The following is an 18,812-nucleotide window of genomic DNA, read 5'->3' on the forward strand; positions in this document are numbered from 1 at the left end:
GCTCTGTACTTGCTGAATGCATCAACCCTGTGATGTTTTAAAATTGTTGCCGATGTGATTGAGGCTCTGACGAGGTTTTTTTAGACCTCGCAGGCGCAGTGAGCAACAACAAGTGAGGGTTCAGAATCTGTTCTAAATTCTTCTCAAACTCCTTCAGTACTTTGGCTGCCGCAGGACACACAAGCCGTTTTTATTGAGTGAAGTACGCTCACGTTCTTGTTCATGAGTTGTAAATTGATTCCTTCAGTTCATCAGTTGCCAAGAATATGAACTCAACATACCTCAGTAACAATCACTTATCTTAATTATAACCTAAAGACACAATAAGAGCTGCACTTCTAAAGAAAGGAGCACCTCAAGGCCTGTTCCTCGGTCCCCTGTGACTTTCTCTCACTGCCTCCTTGATTAAATAATAACGTCGTCATATTTCCTTTTATAGCTCTGTAGATGACACTCAACATATGATGTACACATTGAAGCAGGCTGGTGGTCTTTTAAAACAATTCTATCACTTTTCACAGCACAGCAAGGAAAGATTATTTCGTCCGGTGATGTAAAGATATATTTGTTAATGTAATGATTTTGGTTACTTGCTCTTTAAAAGAGTATAACATCTCCTGACAGATTCATTTTTTTACCGAATCCTGCAGGCTGCTGTTTGAGTCAAGACAACACTAACCGAGAACAAGACATAACGGAGTCCAGAGTTCTCATAAACCGAGACAGGAAGTGTCACTCACTCAGTCTGTTGCGGCCGTAGCCAGGTACAAATGAATTGAAGTTGTTTGTTGCTTTAGAATCACAATAATGATTTGAAAAAATAATTTTGATCCCGATACCAGACCTTGAAAAAGTGGTCTTGCAACGACACAAATGTCCAGTTTCAGGTTTCTTCTTTTTTTTTTTTTTTAAAGCGCTCTGTTTTCATGCAGGCTTTGCGAGTTTCTTTATTGATTCGTACTCAACCGCCAATCCTGCCACAAAACTCTGCGAGCAGTCCGTTGATTCAGAGTGAATGTTCAAAGTCTGTTCCCGTCAGTAACTTCCAGTAAGTCTTACAGAAAACTACTTTCCTCACTCCGTCATTCCATCATGAATTGGCTTTTCTGTGCCATTTCTCTCAGCAAAAGGCAGAGTTAATTTGGTTTGAAAAGTGCCATGGAAATAAAGTTTATTACTGCCCAAGCTGTAATCATGGGGCTGTAACACGTCTTTGTTAGAATCCTCTCTCTCTTCAAAAGCGCTAAATTGTTGTTATTTCAAGGCGTGACCCAAATCTTCAGCATTATTTATAGATGGCCTCTTACTGGGTCAGAATATTGGAAAACAGTCCTGCGTTCTCCTGCCATCTCAGAAACATCTGGAATGAATCTAAGAAAACTTGCAGTCAGACTTGGAGGTCTAATCCATACTCACTCCATCTCTCTACAACTGTTCTCTTAACCTCTGTGGAGTGGAGGTCTGCTGAACAGTATCGAGGCCGAGGAGTGATCGATGTGCTGCCGATACAAAAGCATCACCAAACAATATATATATGAGAGAGAGAGAGAGAGAGAGAGAGAGAGAGAGAGAGAGAGAGAGAGAGAGAGAGAGAGAGACTGCTGCTAATATTCTTCAGAAGTCTCTTCACATGTTCACACACATGTACGCATGTGTGTGTGTGGTAAGGTGAGTGAGGGGATGTGTGGTATAGCTGCAGACAGGAATTCCCTCTAATTGATTCATTATGCTTAAGAGAGAAAGTTAGAGCAAGTCATTTATATCTATCTGCTCACACACACACACACACACACACGCAAATAGAGCTCTATAAATCTCTGGCTGTCCATTTTCGAGGCCTCCTCTTTGCACACAGCTTGTTTATGAGCTCTGTATACAGGCTCTTCCCTCAAACTGCACAACATTACATACAAGTTACTTTTTTTTCCTGCAGGTCCAAAACTCATAAAGACATTCAAACATTAATAACACAATAGATCTAATTAAGAGGGTAGAAGCAAAGAGGATTTTTTTATTGAAGCTGGCAGAAACTAATTTGATTAACAGTTTCAACTCTGAACTCATAAACAGAGAACACAAAGCTTCAGCACATTACTCCTCCGATCGCCTGCCTCTCTCACAGCTCTCTCACTCTTACGTCCCATCAATGGTACATGCAGTATCTGCCACACACTGATAATGAGGGTGTGGACACACACACACACACACACACACACACACACACACTTAAGTGACATCTATTTCTGTCCTGTCACACCAGTAAAACAGAGGTAAGCCGGATTCACTCTTCAACAAAAAAAACTTGCGATGTGCAAACAGACAAATTTGTCACGATGGACTTCATCTACCGCCTCGTACATTTTCACAGAAAGAATTGGAGAATGCAGCAGGATAAAATCAGGAGGATTCACCTCAAGTGAGCGGGAGGGGGAGGTGACGTTTAGTCCCTGTTATCGGTGCACGACAGACTGTGTCCACAACATGCACCAAAATAAACTGCTGCATTAAGTTCTCTCTTCTCCGCTCTTTTGTTCATGTCGTAGTTCTGTTGAACCACACGTTACTCATATAAAGCCAAATATCCTCATTACAGTGTCACATAATGGACTGTGTCGCTTCGTTTTACACTTGTGCGTGGTTCTTTTTTTTTTACGTCACGTCTTGCCTCTGGAGACTCCGCCCCCTCTTGTGTCTGATCGAGATAGTCGGCTTCTGTGAGGTGTGAACAATCAGGTCAGGAGGATTTCAGTGTGTGAAAACGGCTGCAGACGGAAAAAGCTGAAAAGAATTCAAGGTATCCACATGAGAACACATGGCTGCAGAAAGCAGCCGAATCCACCTGCAGCCCACACTATTCAAATTCAAACATTCAGAAACGTTGCATTCACGTCACTGAGTGTGTCGTAATGAGCCACTGAGAGATACCAGAGTGGGGAGACAGAGGGAGAGGGTTAAAGATGAGACATACAGCACAGGCTGGAAGTCTGCAGGATAAACAGAAGCTGAAGGAAACACGTTAGTGAGGAGAGATAGTTCGAGACAGGTGGTGAAAAGCAGCCGAGTATCCTTTTTTCTCTCTTTAAATGCAAAGTGTCTTTAACTGTGAAAATGACCCAGGACACGTTGACACACTGTAAGAAACAGCTGATGGAGAGTCGCTGTGTGTCTGCAGGAGGAGTGACAGTTCCCATGTGATCTCGACCCTTCTCCCCCTGCTGTGACGAGCGGCTTCTTTAGCATGAATTATATCCGTGGAAATCCAACCAGCTGCCTGCAGCAGGTTCTCATGGAAACCAAACTCTCGCGCTGTCAGAAAGGTCGTATCTGCGTGACATGTTTCCATCAGCAGATACGAGAGTCACAAAAGCCTCATTGTGGAAAACGAGCTCATTCTGATCATGTTTAGAGTCAAATAAGGTTTCTATACTATTTTCTCCAAAAAAATCCCCACATAAAGCGAGGACTCATTGTGATGCAGCTCAGTGTGTTGATCATAAAGACTTTCATCGATTCCACCCAGTTTGTTCACACAGATTATCTGAGAGCTAAAAGATTTAATGGGTATAAAAAAAACAACACGAGTTGTTGCACATGTTCTTCAAGCTCAGACAGCAGAGATTCTTCCTGAAGTACTTTCATGATTTAAAGAATATATAGAAAATCAAATGTGCCGACATTGTTCAAAACTTCAATAATGAGATGACGCGGTAAATTATCAAAAAGGTGTGAAGATTTGACTCAGTTTCTGTGCAATGTTTCAGACAGTATACTGCACGTGTTTGTCTCTGCAGAAGGCAAATCAATCACAGACGCTGTCGTCAATCAATCTGAAGGTCCTGATAGCAGGTTGAGCTAGAAAGCATGGTTATTACATGTTACACATGTTGATAGATAAATGGTTTATTCTTTAAATATTAGAAATCACCAGTTTTTATTGAGATTATTTCAGAGTTTTACGATGCGGCTGTTTGTGAATGTTCATTTTTTAAAAAGCCTTTTTAACAGTGAGGCCAGAGGACTTCAGCTGAAAGGCAGCGTCTTGGTTCATTCTGGCATTTTTACACATTTATAATCACGTGTTTTGGTTGCATGCTGGTCGTCAAGAGCGACATCTACTGGCTCAAGAAGTTGCACCGTCTTCTGCTAAGGAACCAATGATCTGGGACATTTTAATTTGTGGACTGTAAGTGATGTAATGTTATTTTTGGCATGAAGGAGGCTCATCGTTTTCAGATAACACACGTTGTGCTGTTGGGAGTAAATTAAATGTTCTGTTTTAAAAAGAAGAAGGGGGCGCCGATAGCTCAGCGGCAGCGACAGCGCGCGTACCATGTTGCGAGGCTTCGCTCCTCGCGCGGGCGGCCCGGGTTCGCGTCCGGCCTGTGGCCACTTTCCCGCATGTCTCTCCCCACTCTCTCCCCATTTCCGACTCTATCCACTTTCCTATCTATAAAGGCAAAAAGGCCAAAAAATAAATCTTAAAAAAAAAAAAAAAAAAAAAAAAAAAAAAGAAGAAGAAAGCCTGAAGTGACAGTTTGGGTGTTTTGTTTTCGACTGAAACGATGTCAGCCTGACAGCCTGTTTGTGCTGCGGCGGGCCTTCAAATCCATCACCATCTCATCTGTCCTCAGTGACAGTTTGGGCTCGAGCCACAGAAGGCTTTGAAATGTGTTTCCACTGGATGTTTGACCCGACAGCTTTACTGTAAACCTCACAGTTAAGTTGCAGGTCACTTGAACCGGTGTCGACAATCAAGTTTTCTTTCTGCGTTATTAAACAACTGCAGGCCAAGGAATCATATACATTAGATGATGGGCTCATCGTTTGTAAGACAACATCCAGAGTGATCCGTCTCTCCTGTTTGGAAGACATAAAACAGAGCTTCACATATTTATACACACAGCTGTTGAAAGCTGACGTCGATGGAGACGACCGACTGAAGGGCCTCCTGGGGAATGACGTGATTTCTCCCAGAATGCATTTAATTTGATTTTCATCATTAAGATTTCAACACACCAGTCCTGTGTGGGGTCGCTGGCTTAAAGGGATAGTTTGGTGCGTTTAAAGTGACTCAAGAGATCACGGTCAGCATTATTTGTCTTTATCAGACAGGACAGCTGAAGACAGAAAAGGTTGGGAGGAGAGCGGCGGATAGCATGCAGCAAAGGGTCAAGGTCAGATCTTAACTCTTAAGGTCTATGGCCTCTGTACATGGAGCGCCACACTGTAACCACTGAGCTAAAGGAAGCGCCCCGAGACCAGCCCCCCCTTTAATAAGAAACGGACACAGGTGGCTTGTGATCAGGTTTTGCCACATGCACAGCATCGATAGTCCTCGAGGCGGGCGGCCTGGGTTCGAGTCAGACATGTGGCTCCTTTCCCGCCTCTCTCTCCCGAGTCTTACTCTGTCCTCTGTGCAATCTAATGAAAGCAAAAGCACCAACATGTAATCTTTGAAAAACATTGCCGGGGCAACTTCTTCCTTTTCAATCAGTAAGCCTTTAAAACGTACTCATCCACCATATCAAGCATATTTAGCAGCTGCGCAATGTTTTAGAAAACAAGGATTTTGGTTCTTATTCAGACACACCAAAAAAAGTTGTTCCCAATAAAAACAAGTCTTAAACCAAAAGAGTGTGACCTTCTGGGTGGTAGTGATTTGTGAGTTCATCACATATTCAAACTATTCTTGTTGATTTCAGGGTTTAACTTGTCATCCTGAAGCTGTGGGGCAGATTTCTGGGGTTGAACGAGTCGTAAAAACAGAGCTGACTTTTGTCAACACGGCGCCTGATGAAAACTTTGTGGCTCCGTGGTTCACACAGCTGATCAGTTTTCTGATCATGTAGCTCCTCAAAGGGTTTTACAGGTTCCACCTTTAAGCTCTTCTCAGTTATCTTCTCAATGTTAGGATCTAAAGACAGTCAAGTAACACACACACACTGCAGCAGACTTTAACACATCTCAGTCGGTCGTGTAGAGCAGAGCTGGACGCACAAACACTCGTGCTCTCACGTTCTCTCCGCTCGCTTTATTCGCTGCATCATCAGCCTCTCTGCTCGAGTTCTCTTTATCATGTCCAGTCGTTGTCTCTTCTCGTCTCTCATAGTCCTACGCTCGCTCGTTTTCATTTTCACGAGCACCAAATCCCCCTCTGCCTTCCTCCAGCTGCCTGTCATTTCCTCTCTCTCGTTCCCTTCCCACTCCTCTCTTTCTCACCCTCGGTGAACTGGACCGATCTGCTCTTTTTTCCTCTGTGATTGAGCAACACTGAGTGCAGCTGCATGCGGGGCAAACACACACAAACATATACACAAGTACAGTTTAAGGGTAGGGCTGTAACGGCCAGAAAGTCTGAGGTTCAGCAATTTACTTAATTTGTTAAATCCCTTTTAAATGAACCGCATGTGGGCTTTGGGAAAACGGATGAGTCATGCTGTCACGCACATCCAGGGCGATGTCAGCACACATTACATAAAGAAAGTGATGTAAGTCTGCAAGATAAGATGTGTTCGTACGCCATGTGTTTTCTCTCCTGGGACTGGCTTTACAGGTTTCACGCTGTCTGCACGGTGACACACTGTCAACCATGACATCAACAAGAACCCCACATGAGACTTTTTTTACTTCTTCACAAGAATCATGCAACATCTGCAACGCTCATTAGCAATGCATAAAAACCTTACAGTTCCTTAAGGCTTAAAATCTACTTATGATAACTTGAATACATTCTTTGTCATATTACATGTCAAATTACACAGTGACATGTGGAGTAATAACGAGCAGGTCATGCTCCATTGGGCTCGTGGAGCTGCAAATCAAACATATTTACAACTTTGAGTCATGTGACCGGAGGGGCGGGACACGTTTAGGGAGGAAGCGGCCACCATTGAACACACTGACGCTGCAGCAGACTCTTTATTGTGCAGCTCTTCATAACAACGCATGTTTACATCACCTAACTGAATGAAGATTTAGACATAAGGGAGGAATGGTCGGCTACACGCGTGTGCTCACGTTGGTTGTGTGCTAACATCTAAATAGAATGTATGCAAAGTGCTAACCTCGTTATCTCGGTGGAGCGTGCATCTATAATGCTGCATAAAAGGCAACATACAATGCATAGTGGTGAGGGCAGGGGCGGAGCCAAGGCGTTTTCAGAATCTGAACGACCACTCAATAATCCTAAACCAAGTCTTTGGACTGTGTTGCAACAGGCAGCTTTTAGCTCACCTTACATTTCAGACGTTTTAAATGTTCATCACAGTCAGTTATTACATTTTGAACGGAGGACAGCTCTAATAAAAATGATTCTTTTAAGCTGTTGTATACCTCAGAATAAACAGAAGTTACTGTTCCTTGCCGTTTTAAATGCTGGAGGGTTTCTGGAAAATTCTCCACAGAAAGACCAGCTGGAGAACAAGCTGTGGACTTGAAGGAGAAGTTTTTCCAGCTTAGATACAGCATTAATAATAAACTTGGATACAGTTTTAAGGTTATGGCAGAACCCTGGCTGAGTTGTGGAAAACCATAAAAAGATGATATTAGTACCATGGAATAAAAACAGTTCCATGTGCTTTTAGTTTGACTGCAGGTTTAGGTTTATATATATATATATATATATATATATATATATATATATATATATATATATTTATATACATATATATATATATATGTACAAACTTGTTTCACACTTGCACGCTGAGCCGTGCCACAGAGTTTGCCACACATGCTGCTAATAAGCCAAACTCTTCAGGAAGTACTTCTGACTCAGAACTGAAAGGAAACTGGACCTCCTGATTTATTACATTGGGGATATTAAGTTTACCATAATCCCCTATGAGAAGCATGCAAGTGAAAGCTCTGTTGACACACATGGCATTGTTGACTCTCTCTCTCTCTCTCTCTCTCGCTCACACACACACACACAAACTGGATTTTAGGTCTCTTTGTAACAACTCAAAGACACACACAAACACACACATGGATGGATGCGTGCCCAAACACACTTCTTTGTGTTGTGTGCCCGCGCTGAGCCAACGATCCTTGGCTGTGAAAGGGTTAACAGCGGTCATGATCCATCCATCGCAGCAGGCCGGCGCTCAATTATTCAACAGGCTGAGATCGAGTTTCATCAACTGCCAACGCCACTGCCAGCCGTCGCTTTGAGAAGGAAATAAACTCATAACACACGTGTGTGCGTGCGTGTGTGTGTGTGCAAGTAGACACAAATTAAACATGTAACCTGGTGTGTCTTTATTTCCAGTCAAACAGCAGACTGCTCCCATTAAAGATCATAAACTCACAAATACTTGAAGACAGACCGTGACTGCAGACAATGTGAGACGAATCAGACAATAACGCACGTCCAGGTTTTCCCCTCGCTCCTCTCTACTGTACAAACGCAGCCTAAATTAAAAAAAAGGGACTTTCCATAGAGTGTAAATAAAAGTGAACAAAGCCTGCGTGACACCCATCTGTTCAGGGTGCACGGGGCTTCGGACTCCCATCGATGGCGGTCGCCATGCTGGAAATGCTACATCAGTAGAATCTTATCAGATCTTCATAATCTCAAACATGTTCACACTAGAAGATGTGGAAATCTTGGCACATCATATACTACAGGATCTCCTGAAGATTATCGTGCTTGACAAACACACGACCTCACGTGACCTCCAATGGGCCCAATTATTGGCCCGATTATCCTGCCGTCTGAGCCAGTCAATCCGGATAGATACACACCTAACTGTGCATAACTCATTAGGAAAAAACAAAGTTTGAATAAATTAAAAAAGAAGAAATAAAGATCCAGCCACTTTTAGTTAACTGCATGAAATGTGCAAATTTAGCCAAAGTTTATCTGCTATTCATGTTGATGTATATTAAGTCACTTCTCATGAAATCCAAAGGAGGTAAAGAGGGTCAAACACAAGTCTGTAGCCGGGTCTCTCCCCCACATGTACTCACAGACGGACACAAACAAAGGCTGATTGTGACAAGAAGCTGGAGGAATTTATGGGATGGCACTTTGACAGCACATCCTCCCAGCGTGCCGCAGTCAGGAGGTCAATGTGTGTGTGTCTGCGTGTGTGGTGTGTGTGTGTTGGGGCGTCACACTCCATAATGTTCTGCTGTGGGTGTAAAATATTCCATATTGTATTTCCTTTATAGAAAAACCTGATTTATTGCAGAGTCTTTCCATGGGAACGTGTTTTGAGCAGGGTTGCGTTCATGGGCCTGGAAAAAAACACGAACACTTTGTTTTTCTGCCTCTTCTCCTCCCTTTGGGACTTCTGTTTTGTTTTTAAATGTCCGCTGCTGATAAGTGACCGCTTTCCTGGTGACAGACTATCTGCTGACGAAGGGGAAAACATTACGTCCATTTTTCTGTCTCTCGGTCGAGAACCGTGAGGTTTTTAACACCCACTGTTCAAACAAACAAGGGGACCACATTTCATTTGATGGCCTCTCTGTTTTGGAGTGGTTGTGTGGTAACTCCAGGCCTTGACCACTGAAACTAAGAAGACTTTTTCGAACCAGGAGACTTCAAAGATCGAGCACCAGAGGATACACAACGCAGGCTCACTCGTGCGCGAGACTGGAGGTCAAACCAAAACCAAATGAAGCTGTTAAAAATGCAAACAATAACATAGAAAGGTAGTCAAGTGTTCACTGCTTTAATAATTATGATATAATAATAAAATTTCTATTTCTATGGACGAGAGAGGAAAAAAAAAAAAAAAAAACTTCAGTCACATGTTTTATGAAAAGCTGCCTTCAGGAAAGGGAGAGCAACTTGAATTTGTACTTTTGAGGTTTTCTGCAGTTTTTTATCGTTAACAATAAGGAAGTACCAAATGAGTTGTGAGTGGGACTCTGCATTTTTGTTCCCGTGGTTTAAAAACAGGTAAAGTCTAAAATCTGTCAGTGTCACAGCTGTGTAACTTTGAGATAAGAGATGGGTGATTAGTTCAGAGGGGCCTTGAGAGGCATTCAGGGGTCAGATTGGCAAACACTCGAGTCTCCCCCATATGATAATCACTCCCAGCTGTGCCTCTCTCGCCATGTATCGAGGAGCGTCGCTGCAAACTCTTCTCCTCCCCACGGTCGCTAACTGGACCCTCCTGTCATCAGGATTTCTCTCCCAGCTCCGTCTCTGTGTTTATCCGTCTGCTGATCGTCCTCGGCACCGATTCATTCCTTGAACTCTTTTTCTCAATCCTCTCGCTGCATTTAATTTTCTGTCCCTCCCACGCAGTCGCTCTCACGCCTCACTCGTTCACTTTCTCCTCTCTCTACTTCTGCAGTCCCAGGATGCCGGTACGTTTGGATACATTTTATTCCTCCTCTCAAGTACAGTATTTCCCCCCCATGCGTCCCACCCAGTGAACTTCCTGTGCAGCCTGGAGAAGGAGGATCTGGAGGGACCTCTGTCCTCCCTCTTCAGGGCAGGCAGAGCAAGTCATTGTTCAACTAAAAAATAAAGAGCCTGAACTAAAAACAGGTTGCTTTGTGATTTTTTTAGGGTGACAATTCAAGCCCATCTTGTGTCTTAGGTGGATTTTTGATCACAGAGTTTATGGAGAATTCAGATACATTTGAAGTCAAGCTCTCTATCAAAGTCACCTTCTCTTTTTTAAACTCCTGTGTTTATCTCTTTCACTCTTCCTCTCTCTCTCTCTGCCCACATACTCCATATGTATTTTTAGCAGCCACATGCTGGACCGTGATGTTAGCTTCACATATGCAGTGGAAACAGTAGACTCCTCACGTTGCATAATATGACTGCAGACCTGTCCCTGTGCACACAACATGTCACCCTGTATGCAAACTCATATCTGGTCATGAGACACCCGCTCCACCCGTCTGTTTCCTCACAGAGAATATCAGCTAAGGTTACAGAGCTGGCCGTCATCCCTCTTGCTGCACTTTCCCCCCCCCCCCCGGTGTGTGTAGGCGGAAAATCAGAGCGATCACACTGAAGAGCTGGAGGCACAATTATCCAGCGTCTATAAATGTCTTCATACAGGCTGTTAGAAATGTCAGAGACGGGCTGCAAATGGACGCTTTCACTCAAGAGTTGAACGCACTGATTAAGGAAATGTGACATGTATTCAGCGACTGAATGAAAGCTCGAAATAAAAAGGACCAAAAGTAGAATAATTATTTACCAGCGATGGAAGAAGTGTGATTCTTATTTTTCCTTTCATTCACAATGAAAAATATTGGGCAGAATTTTTTGGATAATTGCTTTCCATCCATAACTGTGTGTGAAATCTGCAGAAAGGTGTTTGTTCTGAGATGTCAAAGTGAGTCAGCCGTGTGTTTAGTCACCTGCTCTGTTCACATGCTCAGCAGAGAACAGATAACACTCTGACTTCACCAACGCCTAAATGTTTGGCACCATTTTAACAATAATATGATAATACAATTTTATTTAAATAGCACTTTATAAAACACAGGTTTACTTTGACGTGCAGCAAATGCATTTAAAAAAAAAGAAGAAAACCAAAGAAATCAAACAGAAGAACACAAACGGTGAGAATACAGACGAGGCCAAATAACCAATCTAGAGTGTAACATTAGAAAACATCGTGTGGCTCTACAGACTGTCTGGTCTGCAGGTAGAGATCATAAACAGACGATCATGCACAAGTCCTGCTCGGTTCGCCGTGACATCAGAGCAGACAGTGAACACCTGAGATTTGTAAGAGAGTCACGATCATGAATGTACGAGTCGAGAACATGCCATGTTTCAGGATTAATCTGAGTGCATTGCTTGGAGAGCCGACTACTGCAGCATTATTTCCTCCTTTGGAAGCAACACAGAACATAGATCCATCGATCCTAGATTCAATCGTCAAGATTATGAACTGGTTTGCTGCTGTGTAAAGTAAGCATCACTAAAGTAATGCATCATCAGCTGCTGAGCTGTACAATCCTCGCGCATGTAGTTTTACGTCTTTGTGGTGAACATTAGATTTCTCTGTTCTCATCTGAATGAGCGCATGTTTATTTTCTAATCTCATTCCTGTCCACAGCTGTGTAACTCCCTTTAAAAGAGTTCTTCACACTTAGATGATGGAGAGAAAGAAGAACTCTGCAGTGTTATGTGAGCAGGCTGCCTCATTTGAGTCACATGTGAACCTTGTATTTTTACATAAGCTGTATTCAGAGTACAACAACTATTGCCTTCAGTCTTAAAAGCACAGTATATGAAACTATTAAAATACACATCATCACGTAGACTAATCGTGTGCAGCTTCACAACGTTTTCCTCGAGACTCTGATGAACAGCTTGAATCAGTTCGAGCGTATTAATCAAAGTACTCACTTCTCTTCCAGGATGCTCTGGTCCAGGCTGAAGTTCTGTCCCAGTCCCAGCTTCAGTCCCAGTCGCGGCCCAAAGTCGAGCCGTCCGAGCTCGCCCCCCGGCTCTGCCACCTGGTTCGATCCGAGATGGGATACGGCTTCAACCTGCACAGTGACCGGTCCCGACCCGGACAGTTCATCCGCTCCCTGGACCCGGGATCCCCGGCGGATCACGCGGGAATCCGACCGCAGGACAGACTGGTGGAGGTAAGAATAACACGCCATATACATCATACAACAACCAACACAAAGACTCTGTCCACACTGAATGTGGACGGTCGTAACACATTCATCAACATGACATCAATATCAGGCTGAATTTGACCTTTATTTAAGCTTTCTATTTTGTGATGTAGAGGATTTCCAACAGCCTCTCGAGCTGCCACGTAAACACATCCAGATGTTTTTGTAACAAACAGACACAGACTTAATGTATATTGTGTCTTTGTGGCGTTACTGCATGTGTGGGATTGATAAATAAAAGATAAAGGTTGGAGGAGGAACCGCCACAGAGAGAAAAGTGGGTATCTGGCACTGAAAAAGAAAAGAAAAAGATGCCTCAGTGTTTTCATGCATTCCTGCACTCGGTCGACGCAGCAGCACTTGGCAGGTTGTTGGGAAGATGGTGAAAAATGAGGACAAACACTAATGAGGTGGTTACTGATAAATGGTTCTGGGTTAATCCGGTGCATGTCAGAGAAGAGTCTGATTGAGTGGGTGCATAACGCTCAGCGCTACATTTATCCTCTCTTCAGTAGAGTCTGTACTCTTTGTAGGAGTTTTGTGCAGTGACCTCAAATCAATCAATATCTTCACCTTTGTCTTCTTTTATCAAGAGTTTGACTTCACATCACTGCCCATCTTTCTGAACTCGTGTATTCAGCTTTATTGAAGCCCGTAAAATACGAGAACACATCAGCTTATTGGACTCTGACTAAACAGCTTCTCAGATGTTTGTAGAAACTCTTGAGTTTCTATCAAAGAATAAAACTGTCACGAGAGTCTGAAAAGTCGAGTCGAAAACTTCAGAAAAGTTTGTGACAATTGAAATGATGGACTCTCTCCCACACCTGAATGAATCCAGATGTGCCCCCATCAACAACAACATCACAGCTGTCATTAAAATGGCAAGAGTCACACTTGTGTCTGCTGTCAAGACGCTGTTGCAGATCTTCACTGAGAGTCTGGATGAAGAGAGAGAGAGAGACAGGAGGACGGTCGCAAGGGGAGGCGCTTGGAAAGTCTGAGTGCGAGAGGCAAAGGGAAGGAGGAGAGGAGAAATTGTGTTTATGTTTGCTGCGAGAGAGACAGAGAGAGAGAGAGAGAGAGAAATATGAGCAGGCTGCAACTTTAAGACGGTTCCTGCAGAGTCTAACATTTCTCAAGATAGTGAATTCAACATGCATTTAAGTCTCGGCTGAGTCCGTTGACTCCAGTTTCCAAAAGAGGGGGGGTGGGGGGGGTATAAATGTAGTGTGTTAGTTTGGGTATTTAACCGTTTCCCTGTTCAAAAAGGGAAAAACGACATCTTGATAGTAATATTCAGAAAATATTCTTCAACATTACTCAAAACTCTCATCCTTCAGTCCCATGACCTCTGACCTCATTAGCTGCACAGCAGGATTCAGAGCAGACGCTGCAGGTTGTTTTTTTAGGGATGTCTCTATAGCCGACATGCAGAGACCTCAAAGATGCTTCAAACTGAACTTTACATCAAAGTTCACTAAACCTGAATCTAAAGTACGAGTCAGCTGGCTTCCTAAATAAAGACAGCACAATGATTAGAAGAGCATGCAGGATTAATTTAGCTGTTGCTCGTTTGTTTCTGAATCAAATATCTTGGCTTTGCTTTGAGGTAAAAAAAAAAAAAAAACAAGAGTGAAGTTAGTTTAGTGAATCTAAAAAGCTGTTTTATGTGAGTTCATGTGCAGAGAAAGCATTTCACACAGTGGAGCAAGGCCTTTCTACATTTTGTTGCCTTCATGCTAAGCTAAGATTTTTACTAACGTGTTCAATAACAAATGTAGAGGACCCAGATACAGACTAAACTAAAAACACTTCATCAGACAGAAAGTGCAAAAGCTTACTTTTTCCAGCTCAAAAGATTTTCCAATTTTCTGAATTTCCAACAGCAGTCAAAGGAACAATTCCATTAGAAGTAAAAAAAAAAAACTAGAGCAGCCACGAGAACATTCACACGAGGAAGGTCGGACAGTGAGGTGAAACAGAGCAGAAGAAACACAGAGAGACTAAACACAGGGGTCAATCAAACACAGGTGAGACAGGACAATCAGGCCAATCAAAAACATGAAGGGAGGAAGTAAGAACAGACCGGAAACATTAGGGGCAAAACTTACAAAATAAAACAGGAAACAGTAAAGACTAAACTCATGAACATGAAGAGGAAAATGGGGGGAAAGAGGGGAACAGAGAAACACGAGGACAGGAAGTGACAAAATAAAACAGGAAATGACAATAAAATAAGGAATAAACAAATGACTTGATTAATCGCAGGGGGACATTGGATTGTTACAGTTGCTCTTAAACCCAATACAGCAGTGAGAAATATATAAATACATGTGGCATTTAAAGATAAAAGAGAAAGGAAGGAGAAAGTGTAACAGGCAGCTTGACTGTGTTTTACCTGCTGAGTTTCTGTAGGCTGATGAGATGAAACGTTTCCTACATGTTTTCTTTTGCGAAGGAGGGAGCTGAAGCCTTGTCATCAGCAGATGAAGAACATTTGCTGTCTGCTGAGTGCGTGTGGGAACATCCTGCTGCAGGTCACTGATGACAGGAACAGATGTCACATGTAGCCTCATTTCTGCATGGAGACACTCAGTGAGGATCACATTTACACGGACTCAAACACATGAAGATGAAGGGCCGTCAAGAAGTGTATGAGTCAGTGTGTTCAGTCTGATAGTTCATCAATTACAGTTTAAACTGGGAAATGAATGAGTAAGTATTCAGGGAGCCAGTCGAGGCTTTGAAGTCACTTTTCAAGCAAAAAAACTGATCAGAGGCCGCTGAGAGATCTCAGGCCGTTGATGTTGTGTGAGGGAGGTCGGAGCTTTAAAAACAGGAATGTTGAATTGTTGCCTGAAGTTAAAGGGAAATCACTGAAAAGAAAACAGAATCAGAGGGATGTGTGTCCTATAGGTGGACCCGGTTGCTCGTCTGACCGCAGCATGCTGAAGCAGTTGTAAAAGGTTTAAAGAAGTTTTGCTATAAGAAAGTTGAAAAGTGAGTTTCAGTAATGGTAAATGTTGGACTTCACAACAGCCTGATAACTGTGGCTTGGAATGAAAAATCTGAGCCTCTGATGACTAAATTGGCTGCTTCATCCGTGTGTGCGCGTGTGTGTGTGTGTGTGTGTGAGTGAGTGTGTGTGTGAGTGAGTGATAGCTGTAACCGTCTCTGTCGCCGCACCAAGACACCGCTTGTGTTATCTGTCAGCAGCTTGTTAGCGAGGCGAACAACCATGACAGATCTCCCTCCTGTTGTCCCTCAGTTGCTTTTTCTCTCACCACGCCCCATTACACCGGCGCTGGATCAGCAGCAGCAGCACTGAGCGCTCAGCTTTGTGTGGATGTTTGGCAGAGGAGCCGACAGTGAACGCCTCATCAGTCTGCCTGCTCGGACTTCATTGACAACGTTGCGTTCTGAACCTCTCACTCACTTCAGAGTGGCGTCACACTCGCTTCTCTATCGTACATCGTTACAGGGCCGCAAATCAGCTGAGGGTCAATGAGCAGGTCAAGCTTCACCTCACATCACAAAACAGCGCACGCTTCATCCATCCTTGTTGATCTCGTAGAAAACCTTTCAAAGCCAAACTGGACCTCTATGTTTTTAACATAGAATGTACAATTCTGAACATAAAGCTGGTTTGTTGACTTCCTGTGTTTGACAGCTTGTCAGTTCAGTTTAATGACCTTCAGAACAGGCCGTACAGATGTTACACATCTGATAACAGGTTCCAGCATCGACGTGTCCCGCAGGTACAACAGGCTCTGGTTTGTGTCAACACCGAGAATCAAAAGCACAAAGTGGAGACAGAAGGGTTAAAAGTCACGCGTGCGTCATCTTCACAGATGTGCAGACGCTTTGTTTGGATCCATCCAGGATACGTCTGCACTTTCTTAAACAACAACACGTGTGTGCCAGTGGGCTTCAGGTGGCCGTGACTTTGATGAAGCATGCACTTTTATACACACAGACACACACAGTCACAGTGTTCAAAGTTTCCCTGAGGACATCGTCCCTTGAGGAAGAAGCGTCTGTGTTCCTGCAGCCTGTATTAATGAGCCCAGTAGGCAGAGCAGAGTGTATTGTCTTGTGTGGGACGGACTGTTAATGAAGGGCTGTGAAACGTGACACAACACCTGTTGTTTGGCCCGACACAAAGATGCTTGTTCCCCGCGTATCCAACTGTCCGTCTGCGTCCCCGGCTGACTGAGGATGTCTGTTTTTATTTCTTTCTTATCCGTGTGCTGTCAGTCCTGGAGGAGAGGAGCGACTGTTCACTGGCTGTCTACCATCCTCTCTCTCTCTCTCTCTCTCTCTGTTGATCTTGTTTTACTTTTCTTTTTGGCTTTCAGCAATTATTTGATGCAGTTTCACATCACCTGTAAATAAGAGCAAAAGCTTGTTTTGAAACTGGCCACCTCTCTGTGTCCCATCTTGTCATAATAAGTGGCAAATTTTAAACAAATTCCCCCTCAGGATCTGACACCTGAAACCCGTCGAATAGCCGGAGCCCAGGAGAGCATCAATAATAGATTGAGCACCAACACTAAGTTGGCGTGGTGCGGAGCTCCACCAACACAGCGCCTGCAATGCCAATCCAGACCATCCAATATTTTCCGTTTTGTTACGTGATTGTTGAAGCCCCTTTTTAAGTGCTAACATGTTCTCCTTTAGGGTGGCAAATTAAGTCTCTTCAAGCAACACAGACGGCTGTTCTTCTCTGAGTTGCTGTTGCAGGAATGTAGGATTCAGAACATGAGTTTAGTGTCGAGTCCTGCACAAGCTGTGAGTCTGGTCAAACGGTGCATGAACAGTAAGTTGATCCACAGCTCCACCTTCTGGACAAAGGAGGCAGCACAGGCTCTCTGGGAAAAGGAACAAACGCTCCTGCAGCCTGGAAACTCCTGCAGGATGATCTGTGTCAGGGGGAGCGGGTATCTGTACATTTAAAGGAGAGTGAAGGTGATGGAGGAGGAGGCTTCAGGTGGTAGATGCTTTGTATAACGACATGTTGATCCATGTCTGTCATTAATCTGTGTTTTATGTCTGTAACTCATTTCCTGTGGTGCTGCTGCTTCTCCTCGTCAGGACCCCCAAGCAAAATAAGATTCTTAATCTCAATCAGGTTCTCCTGGTTGGATTCATTTTAATAAAAATAAAATAAATCATAAGCCGTGTATCAACAACAGATAAAAGGGATTTTCCAAGTGACCGGTCACCTGACATGGAGAGGGTTTGTTTGTAAAAGTACTGAAGCCTCGCTGAAGTCTGAATTTAATGGGACTCAGGACTCGGGTCTTGCTTGCTCACATTTTTTTTATCAGCCTGTTTTGGAGGAAAATGGACACAGTGAGTCACATTATTACTGCTTTTTTTTCTTCTTTTGCCTTTTTGTAATTTGGAAAACATGTCTTAAATTCCCTGACTAAGTGAAGTCGGGCCTGAAGATTGTTTTGGCTGCAAATAAATAAGAGTCTCCTCTTACTGTGGACCTCTTCATGCACACAGTGACTAACTATAAAAGCTCTGAACAGATGAAAAGGATTGTAGCGCTGACGAAGCACAAACTGATTCATGCTAAGCCTGTGTTGTGCATGTGTCTAATGTTTGATGGATAAAATATCTGTTTGTAACTGATGAGTGTTTTGTTTCCTTGCTCTACACATCATGTGAACAGCTCAGTTGTAAATGTGGTAAAAATGTAATGTAGGTTGTTTGTAGGCCAAAAGAAAAAAAGGAAACCCTGTTTGTGCGTCTGCAGGTTAACGGCGTGAACATCGAGGGCATGCGGCACGCGGAGGTGGTGGCCTTCATAAAGAAAGGTGGAGACGAGACCTGGCTGCTGGTGGTGGACCACGACACAGACGAACACTTCAAGAGGAGGGGGGTCGTCCCCTCCGTCAGCCACATCAAGGGTAGAGATGCAAGAAGACGCTGTGATGCGTGTTCATTTAAACTTCCATAAACGGATGCTTCTCTCTCTGGTGGCTTTAAAGCAACGTGCATGTTTTTGTTTGTTTGCTTTCACAGACTACGACGGTCCGTCCATATCGAACGGCTCCCCCAACCCTCAGATGAACGGCAGCTCCACCACGCAGTCCATGCGGTCGACACGCTCCGACCTCAGCAGCCAGGGAAACAGCACACAGGTGGGTGGAGTCAGAGATCATGCATCCAGCTGCGTT

The 18,812-nt window shown here is 43.6% G+C and overlaps 2 protein-coding genes across 4 annotated transcripts in view; one reads left to right on the plus strand and one right to left on the minus strand.

Annotated features, from left to right (window-relative positions):
• Positions 1–12,410, minus strand: part of LOC306838534 (lipopolysaccharide-induced tumor necrosis factor-alpha factor homolog) — a 52,943-nt gene extending 40,533 nt beyond the window's left edge. For all 3 annotated transcript variants that reach the window (XM_079366744.1, XM_079366743.1, XM_079366742.1), the window contains exon 1: positions 12,338–12,410. The gene's annotated coding sequence lies outside the window, so the exon portion shown is untranslated. The remainder of the gene's footprint in view (positions 1–12,337) is intronic.
• The window catches only part of LOC306838532 (Na(+)/H(+) exchange regulatory cofactor NHE-RF2), a 29,969-nt gene that overhangs the window by 9,187 nt on the left and 1,970 nt on the right, over positions 1–18,812 (plus strand). The window contains exons 3-5 of the mRNA XM_079366740.1: positions 12,349–12,582; positions 18,389–18,542; positions 18,658–18,776. Coding sequence (XP_079222866.1) covers positions 12,349–12,582; positions 18,389–18,542; positions 18,658–18,776 — 507 coding nt within the window. The remainder of the gene's footprint in view (positions 1–12,348; positions 12,583–18,388; positions 18,543–18,657; positions 18,777–18,812) is intronic.

The sequence above is a fragment of the Symphodus melops genome (assembly GCF_947650265.1).
Source record: "Symphodus melops genome assembly, chromosome: 17".
In the NCBI taxonomy this organism is placed as follows: Eukaryota; Metazoa; Chordata; class Actinopteri; order Labriformes; family Labridae; genus Symphodus; species Symphodus melops.